Genomic DNA, 10,000 nt, shown 5'->3' with positions numbered 1-10,000 from the left:
AAGAAGCAACGGGATAAGCGGCACTGTCTTTTCGAGGGCAACAGACTCCATTAAACGAATGTCCCCCGATTGAACAGGACCGTGCGGCCGTGGTCCTGCGAACAAGTTTGTAATTCTCAATAAAATGTTTAATTGATTCTCCTTCGATGCAAGAACCCTGCACAAGGTTTACGCAGAAGACACAGAAGACACTGCTTCTCTTCGAAGAGTCTGTTGCACACATGACGTGCCCGTCTCCAGGACTATTCGGAGAAAGGTTTTTCGGTTCCGGCGAGTTGACAATGGGCCAATCATTTCCTCCCCACCCCGGGGGAAAGGGAATGCGAACCCTTTGAACGATTCCCACAATTAAGACCCATTTATATGATTGTCATCATACATCATCTGCGACCATCATCATCCTGCCCGAGGCCGAGACGAAGGCTTACCTTTCAACCTCAAATTAATAACCGAATATCATTGGAAATTTCTTCAGAAAAAAAAACGCCAGGCGCCAACCGAACCAAAAGAAAAGGAAAGAAAACCACGAGACAAGGGAGTCCCAACGATTCGATAGGAATTTATGGGCAGTATGGAGACTGCATCCGCTGCCTATACCAATTTCGGCGGTTCGGCGTTCTTTCGTAATAAGCCCCGGGTTCCGCTCTCGAGACCCTCCGGCGAACCCATCCTCGTGAGATTTATGAGCTAGGAAGGGCGGTTCTCGCTCGCTCGCGGTTCAGAAAATTAAAAACAAATGTCTGGCAACCCACGAGCCCCAAAACCAAATATGATTCCTTTTATCTGTTCCTCTTAATCTTAATATTTGGCCGCTTGTTGCGGATACAGCCGCGGGCAGAGGCATGCCCTTCGCAAGAACCGAACCGAAGACCCCAAGAACATACCACGAGCATGGCAAACGATGGCCAGCAAGGCATTCCCAGGCGTGTCGCCAAGCGTGGTGTTGTGGCCAAGCAAGGAAGTACAACTTCTTCTGTCACAGATGGTGCCAAAAGTTGCTGGCATGTTTGTCATGATTCTCGGCTTCACGTCGTTACCGCATCGCATCCATTCCCAGTTAGCAGATAGCAGAGACGGCGCTTTGCCGTTTGTCGGTTATAGATTTGTGCAGCGCTTCATGTTTGTGGACTCCTGAAAAATGGCGTAGGCTTAACACTGACAAGGGAATGAGATTCGTGTAGATTTACACTTGAATAACGCTTAGGCGCCGCCAGTCCCAGCCTGTTTCCGGCTCTCTTTCTCTGTCTCTCAACCGAACGACCATCGTTGGACGTCACCAAAAGTTTATTCTTGCTCGATGGATGCGTTGTCGTGATGTGAGCGCCGTGTCCGTACGCCGTTTATGATGGGGTCTTAAGCCTCTTACGTCTAGAGACGGTTGGCCACAACGCATATAATAGGCACATTTTATGAAAAGAACGTTCGCCACACACTCAACAGGAAATGATTGAATATCCCAATATGGTATTTGTTATTCAAATTACCCATACACAGTGCCCATAAGCATGATGACAACAGTAATGACCGCATGTGGCGTGCGGTTTCGTGGTCATCCATTTGGACGGTGGACTCCTCCGGAATCGGAGTTATTATTCGACGCGTGTCATCGAAACAACTCAAAGTCCAATGGTTTCGTTCAAGAAAGGTATAGAGAGAACATTCCCGGTTTCTTAACATGGTTTAGTGTGTTTTTTTTTGTTAACATTCATTCATGATACACGTTGACCTGTCGTAGACGGAACCATACCACCAATCATGGGGCGCAACCTTAATGATGACGGCCATAATCCTATTATCTCAATCTATCTCGATTTGCATATCAACGAGAAGGTGCAGAAGCGGAACCGTCCAGTTGTCTCGTTCGGGCATTTTGCACACTGCAAAAAGAAAGGAGAAGGTGGAGGGAGAAGTTGGATGATTTCCAATTTTTGTTTGGTTTCTCCACACTCTCCACTTGGGCTTGGTCCTTTCTTTCCAACGACCCGACCGGCCCGAAGAGGAGATCCGTTTCGGTTGACAGAAGTGACAATGACACGCTTGATGAAAGCTGTGGCCGAGAGTGACAACGATCGTCCAACGGCCGGGGTCCACCGGGCCTCTAGGCAATCTCATCTGATCAAACAGAGGGCTATCACGGGGCAGCGCAATATTTGATTGCCTACCACGGGGCCCCCTCGATCCTCCACTACGGCAGCCATTGACCGCCGTACAGCCGCGAGGGTTCACCTTACACCGGCTCGTGCTCCGTAGGACCGTATTCCTCGCGTGGCACGCTTCTCTGATAAGATCGCCAGTACCGCGGGTGACGTCGTGTGACGTGTATTCACTAACTAACTACCGGCGACCGAGCTCTGGTCTTGATCGTCGTCAGTCAGTCAGCCAGAAACCTTGGCGCGGATGACAAACATGAAAAGTGTCTGAAAGTGGAAGTGGAGGCTCGAAAACGTAAAGGGGTACGAAGCCGTGGCGAGGGGGGGCTCTTTATGTTGATGAGAATGTCGTGACTGGCTGGAAATGGCACAAGGAGAAGGAGGAGAAGAAGAAGAGAGAGAAGGAGGTTAGGAGATGGAGAAGCGTCTGGTATAAATAAAACAATTGACAATCATAGACATTGTGGAGCGAATAAATAAATTCAAACCCCACGGAACGAGGAGGATGTTGACGAATGACACACACCCCACCCAGACCTGTCGCCGGTCATTTATCATTTACCTTAAACGGTCTTCTCCAAGAGAGTTTCGGTTTGTCGGGAGGTGCACGGACGGTTACAGACGAGGTGCTTTGTGCTGCTTGTGGCACTTACTTGACTCATTTGAATACTGGGAGGGATATATTGAGAGAGAGATAGTGCTTCTAGAGAGATAGTGCTTCTAGAATAGGAGCTTCTTAATAGAACTCCAGCAGCTGTTCCATGTTCCAGGTACCTTCACTTTCCTTCTCCTTTCCCGTTTTAAAACAAGAAACAAACTGAAGTGAGCTGTGACGCCCTGCACCCCAAGCCCTGGTTATTTGTTGCAAAGTACGAAATACGAGTGTTACAAGTGGCTGGGCTACAAGAGCTTGCGTCGTTCTAAGTTCTTGGAATACTTTCTGCTTTCTGCCAACTTTCAAATGCTGCTCCTTCAGCAACCCGGCACAGCACCCTTACCTGGCACACAAGCCAAGTGCTTTCACCAGCACGTGAAGCACACTTTACACTAGACCACAATAAGTGCCGAAGGGCTCGTCTATGCTGCTGCTACCAACTTTTCTACGATTTGCCGAGTACCGACGGCACTTCAATGGGACACACACACACGTACACCCAAGTCAGATATGGGAGCAAAAGTAGCAAAACTGTTCGCTTTCTACTACTGTTGTTCTAATCCAACTGGCTCTTCGCTTCACCCACCAGAGAAGCGTGTGAATAAATGTTGACGAAGCGTTGTAATTTAGTTCTTGAGCACAGCCGTCGTCTACGGTGCAGATGTTCCACTGCAGCCACCCTCTACTCGAGGAACTTAAGACGGAGACGAAGACCCCTCCCCGAGATCCTATCGAGTAGCGTTCCCTCTCAAAACTACCTTCTAGCTACATAATTATTCAGCAGTCTAGCAGTTCCGAGACCACAGACAGTGGAGGAAGTCGTACTTTCGTTCCAACGATGCCGGAGTGACAGGGAAATGTTACCCAATAAATATATTCGAACCTAGACCCTGCATACCGGGTGTCTCTGTAAGTGTGTGTGTGTGTGCAGGCTTTTCGGAGCATTTAATTCGGTCGAAGAATGTTTCCTTCAAGGTGCGACGGGATGCACCGATGATGTTATTTATGACCGGTGGCGACATGCTCCGTTCGAAAACTTCAGCCTAAGGAACGGTGACATTTGTTAACGTATGTAGTCCCTGGGTTTTTTTGAGGGTCTGGGATGTTTTTCAAAGCTCACGAGCCTCACCTCAGGACAAATTATACTGTCCAAAACGGGTTGACTTGGCCGTTGCGTGACCCCTCCACTTTGCATCCTTTGTTGGGCGACCACCGACCGGGTCGCCGCTTTTCGAGTTTCGAATCCGAGTTGACGAGACGGTTTTGTCGCTGACAGCGAACACCTAATGATTCGGTTCAAATGCAAATGAACGCATTCGGTCGAAGCATTCGAAGCGCATTGAATATTTATGCTGCTGTAAACTCCGGATCGGATCCGAATGGTCCGAACTGCGCCTTCCGAACGTATCCACAACTCAAACAATGTTAATGCCAACGGTCCAGCGGTCCAGCAGCGCTCACACTGGACGGCACTCTGGCACCGTGCGTGCACACACCGATAGAACTGCAGAGGTTTGTTGACTCATTATTCGCCTTCCAAACATTATAACCTTTATGCCGTGATCGCAGCCGCCTTCGATCTCGATCGAAATCGATAGTTTTTTTGTTAAAAGCGCAACAGGCGCTTCAACATCGATTGCCGAGCTTCTCAAACTCCTGGATAGAGGGTCACGGTCAATTGTGCACACAATACCGACCCCTTCCCTCTATCCCGTTTTGCGGGTACTTCAAACATCTTCAAATAAGATCTCTTGATACCCAAAGGCACCCGGGGAAGAAGATGAAGAAAAAGGCGATTGGTCAAGTGGCTTACGGAACCCCCGAGACGAATTTGTTCAAACATTGAGCAACGCCTTGTTTTCGGCATTCGGTTGGCCAGGACACATACACCGGGTGTGTGAGTCTGTGTTTGCGAGGCCGCACAACAGTGTTGAAGGTACTTCAAACAACCAGCACGCATGCAAACATTGCCCATACGCCCGGCGGTAGATGAAGTTGTTTTCCGCTGCCGATCATCGCAAATGTTTATCGTTGTAATCAGCATCCTCAACCACACCGCACTCCTTTCCAGTACCCCTGTCCCCCCGGTGGGATCTTTAATTGGTAATAAATTGTGGGAAAATTTCACGCAAACCAAACATTAATTCGAAAGCCAGGCAACGAGACCTTCGCATCAATATCCACAGGATGAAGTAATTACTCGACATCGATCGACACCGAGCCGGAGCGGACCGTGGGTTTTTTGGGGTGGTCCGAAAGTTCGCAGACAGTGTCTCCCTGTCCAGAAGGGTCCTGTTGGTCCTTCTGTGTGTGGTCCCGCGCCGGTGTTCGCTGTTGCGGCTATCTGTGCGTCTGTTTTGCATTTTACAAGCTACAGTTTAGCCGCTACATTACGGCGCGTGCACTGCTTCTTGCATTTCGTCTTATTTTTGGGAGCCTTCTCCCGGTGGAGAGCTGTCTGTCGTGGTCGTGCCCGTACACTGAACTCATTCTCATGCTTCTTTTTCACTTTCTCATCTTTTCTTCCGTTTTCTTTGTCCCCCGCCAGCCATCAAGAAGCAAATTAACATTTCGCCAAAGAGCGTGCGCGTCAGCACGGGTGGTCGAGCGGAGCTGGTCTGCAACACGAACGCGATACCGGCGGCCAAAGTCATCTGGCAGAAGAATGGTGTAACGGTGAAGGCGAACCCACCGTACGTTCTGATCGGCGAGTACTCGTTGCTGATTGCGCGCGTCGAGATGCAGGTAAGTGCTGATCTGTGTGTGTGTGTGCTCTGGAGTTCTGGAGTTTCATCTGCAGCATCTTCTACCGTTTCGTCTCGTTACGTAATCTATCTTGGTGAGAGGAGGGATCCCGTCCAACCCGCCCACCACCTGACACAGGAAAGGAATGTTTTCTGTGGAGTAGAATGTCGGATCGTCTGAACCATCCTTAAAAAAAGGATAGTTTTGCCCAAACTCCCGAAACCCGAAAATATCTAGGTTATTCTTTTCAATCCCAAGGTCCCTTCAATCCCTTTTTCCCCGGTTTTTTTTTATTTTCTTCCCTGGATGGGCTTTGGAACGTCCTCATCTTTTTCGAGCGGAAAGCTCTCCGTCCTCCGATTATTGAGGAATGTGAAACCGACCGCGCCATGGTTCCATTGTGAATGCAGGTGCGCGTGTGTGTTTGTGTGCGTATGATATAATATCAAAAGGACATAATTGCAGATGACAGGCAAAGAAAAAGCCCATCCAAACGCATGACGGACCAGCGCAACCCATCCCCCATCAATGATCATGCGTTTTCCGCTCGTCGTCGAATAGGACGAACCGAGCCTTTTTATTCAATTCTTTGCCTACCCCCCCGAACAACTCCGACGGGCAGGGCAGGGATGGGCGTGAGTCTGCGCGTCCCAGGACCACCGTTCCGTTAAAATCCTCGAAATCAAAAAGAAAGAAAAAACGCACGGAGAAGAATTCTTTCTTCGTGATACCCGGTATCCGAAACATGTTACAGCGTTGCGTTCTTTTTGTGTTGCTTCCCGGGGACAGACACACAGACAAAAAAAGAAACGGACAGTTTCTGGAACCACGGCAGTTGGTGGCGTGGTTTGGCGGCCACCGCGCCCTTACCGCTTAAAGCGGATAAGACGCCCCAAAGGGCCAGAAAAAAAAGAACCCATTTAAGCGCGTATACCAGCTGGCGTTATCCTGCCAGGTTGCACGGAATGATTCATTCTTTGGCGGTCCTTTTTGAGAATTTCCCTCCTCGTCTTCCTTTTCTCGTTTCCCCCATCGTTTGAAATCATTTCGGTAGAAATCTTAGCAACATGTCGTTCCTTCGGCTTCATTTTCGGTTTTCTCTTTTTCTTTTGCTTTCACAGGACATGGCCAATTATACATGCATTGCGGAGAACATTGCTGGCAAGCGGGTGTCTGAACCAGTTCCAATCACCGTCTTCGGTAAGTGTTTCGCTCTGCTGCGCATCAATCCCCCGGGGTTCTCGGGTCCTTTACTCTGCCCTGGTCATGGCGCATTACGGGAGGTGCCGAAGCTTGAATGACTTTTTAAAGATCGAAGAAAAGTGGAACCCCTCCCCCCGCTCCCTTGCTCGTAGACCGAAATGCTTAACGAACCTCAATAGAATTCTTCTTTGACGCAGCAACACAGCCTGATCCCGATACAATTTGTTTCGCTGATCGATAGAAAAACCTTTCGAAAATTAATTTCTAAATTAACTTAAAGCGTGTGAGACCTAAAACCCTCCCCCCGGCCGCAAAAACTCCGACAGATGTTCGATGGCGTCGGTGGGAATGTTTCGTAAAACTTCCGGAAACTGTTCTCCGAACACTCCGAAATCCGGGACCCTTTTCAAACTTTGCTCAACCCTGGGCGCCCTTTTCCCGTGCAGTGTGATGATTGATCTGCATAAATGTTTCAACCCACACGCCGAGCCGAGGCTACGACCGAGGATCGAAGGCGTGACAGTACCACCATCACCACCACGAAGGGCGCCGTGTGAAATGCTTTCCCACGGTGAAAATGCGGCGGAGGGTGCCCATCGTTGTCTCCGTTGGGGATTCCGTTTGACATCAAACATGTCATTATTCTATCATCTCGAATGATGGCGCAAATGATGGCCTGAGGGTTGAGGGTTTCGTACGTGAATTTACATTTTTACATAAGCACCCTCCGGGGTGACAGGGAAAAGAAAAGATCATCTTACAGGAATGATTCAATTGTGCTACGCTGAGTGTAGATGCTGCATTAATTTGGCCGTTTCTGTGTATGCACTTTCCGTATCTTCGTCTCTGAAATCGACCATTTTCTCGACCGAACCGAACTGGAAACTGTTCCAGTGTACTTGCGCTGTCAGGCGGTTAATGTATTTGAGCAACAGCAACAGCAGCAGCACCACAAGAAGCAGCAGCAGCGAGTGTTTTCGATCATTCGGGAAGGCCATTAAGCCTGCTCGCTTATTGATAAGATATTGAGTAAAATCCAGAGGAAAACGCAACGCCTACTTCACAACCAAGTGAGCAGCAAATGAATTGAAACTCTGCTTTATACCAAAAAACAAAAATGAAAAGATGCATTTTAGTGGAGCGAACTGGAAGATTTCGCTTTCAAACCACGTCGCTTATCTACCGCTGCAGCAGCAGCAGTAGGAGGACCAGGAACCGAGATGGAGTCGAAAAAGGAACCGAACCGAATCGCGGGAACGCTTTATCATTCTCGGTCTCGGCCCCAACGGGCCACTCGACGATCATTAAAGTGATTTTAATGACGATGTTTGCTTCTGGCTGGAGCGGAGCGACTGAGCGAGTACGGAGCTGTGTGTGTGTGGGTTTTTATCTATCCCCGAATGTGTCACATTGGAAATCGTTGACGTTCATTAATGGCGATAACTAATGCCCTCTACCCCGCAGTCAAACGCTTCCTTCCAGCATCTTCTGCTCTGCTGTTCCTGTCTCTTGCGTCTCTTTAACCGACGGGATTTAAAACGTTTTTCGAAACGCCACAGAACCGAAAATCGAGAAATCCGTATCACCCCCTTCGAGGAGGGGGGCTTAGAAACCTCCCATCTACCGGTCGGTCGCCAATGGGAATCGTCTTCTTAAATGGTCGTGTTCGATTTTGGGTTCGACCGCCGGCGGCTGTTCGTTGACCTCGCGCTTTTCCGCTTTTCGAAATTTCGGTTTTAACGGACCTGTTCGCTGCACACGAGCTCCGTCAGATGATGGGTTGTGTTGGGGTTGGGGTGTCTTATGTTGCCGGGTCCGCATCCCTCCCGCTAGGCCTAGAACGACGACGACGACGAAATGAAAACGGTTCTATAAAATGCACTCCAAATTATCAATATAATGGTCTGTCGTAATCTATTAATTGCCTTCTCCTTTCTCGCGCTGCGGCTGCGAATGGTTGTGTTGTCGCACTGTTGTTGCAATACGATCTCCAGCAGCATATAGAGCGACACATGCGCGTAAAGCGAAACATAAATTTAAGGATTACGCTTGACGATTGACGGTGTTCCGGCGTGAAACCGGTGACTTATGGTGTGTGCGCTCAACGTACCACCAAACGTCGTTTGCAGCGTTCCGATGCTGTGCGGGACCAGTTTTTACGATGGCGCATACGCACGCTTCCATCAAGCCTCGTTCGGTCCCCGTCCTGTTACTCCTCCTGTTCCTCGTGCGAACTCCTGGATCCAGATGTAGAGCATCCGATTTAATATAGTTTTATTGTGTGACGTTTATGGTGTTCTTTTCTCTCTCTCTCTTGTCCTCGCTTGACATACACAGTTGACGGTGGCTGGAGTGCGTGGGGACCGTGGACCGACTGCAAGTGTCCTGGACATCCGAAGCAGGGCCAGAAGCGTACGCGGACGTGCAACAGTCCGGTACCGCTAAACAGTGGAGCGCCTTGCGCGGGACCAAGCACCGAGACCACGCCCGACTGTCTACCGTGTTCCGGTAAGTTCGTTGTTACCTTCTTTTTTTCTTTCAAATCAATCATTCCCATTCGTTTCCATCGTTGTGCAGCTTTTGTTTATTGCTTTTGACGATTTTGTCGTCGATTAAACTGCTTTCCCTGTGTGTGTGTGCATGCATCTTTTTCGTTTCATCATATGCGCTTTCTGCGTTCTGCAATAACATACATTTGGTAACGAAATTGCCATTAAAGTTTTGCTTATAACTTTGCACGCTTCTCTAATTTCATGCTTAACAATGCTCGTTCGCGTTTGAAAAGATGATGTCCAAATCGTAAATCCCGATGGCTATCGTCTAAATGGTAAGGTCATCCCGCCGCCTTGGATTCTAAATTTGCATTTACAATCAGCACTCCCTGGAAAGCATTTTTGAGACCAAAAGTAATTTACACTATTTCGGGAGCGAATTTCGGAATCGAGAAACTTCGTTACTAACATCCGCGCTACTCACTTACCAGTGGCCATTGCACGAGTACATTGTGTGTTGCATTAGGAAATCCACTCGTTCGCTCCAGATAAAGTTTGGAATTTCCTCCCTAACCGAACCAGAACAGAGGTTGTGTGTGTGTGTGTAAGGCCGCTGGTGCTGGTTTTTCCCTCCGCATCGTAGTTGGCCATTTCAACACATGCCTTTCAACACCATAGAGACGATGCTTGCGAGCATCGTATGCACTCGAGAATGAGAGAGAAAAAAAACTACTTAACATATTGCAAGCACTGGA

At 48.8% G+C, this 10,000-nt stretch overlaps 1 protein-coding gene across 2 annotated transcripts in view; it reads left to right on the top strand.

Annotated features, from left to right (window-relative positions):
* LOC125952551 (netrin receptor unc-5-like) overlaps positions 1–10,000 on the top strand; it is a 52,652-nt gene that overhangs the window by 2,389 nt on the left and 40,263 nt on the right. The window contains exons 3-6 of one of the 2 annotated variants that reach the window (XM_049682079.1): positions 5,354–5,550; positions 6,672–6,750; positions 9,091–9,261; positions 9,539–9,580. In XM_049682079.1, coding sequence (XP_049538036.1) covers positions 5,354–5,550; positions 6,672–6,750; positions 9,091–9,261; positions 9,539–9,580 — 489 coding nt within the window. The remainder of the gene's footprint in view (positions 1–5,353; positions 5,551–6,671; positions 6,751–9,090; positions 9,262–9,538; positions 9,581–10,000) is intronic. The other variant, XM_049682080.1, reaches the window with a different exon arrangement.

The sequence above is a fragment of the Anopheles darlingi genome, chromosome 2 (assembly GCF_943734745.1).
Source record: "Anopheles darlingi chromosome 2, idAnoDarlMG_H_01, whole genome shotgun sequence".
In the NCBI taxonomy this organism is placed as follows: Eukaryota; Metazoa; Arthropoda; class Insecta; order Diptera; family Culicidae; genus Anopheles; species Anopheles darlingi.
The sequence above is the reverse complement of the archived record's forward strand: the minus strand, read 5'-3'. Positions and strand labels throughout refer to the sequence as shown.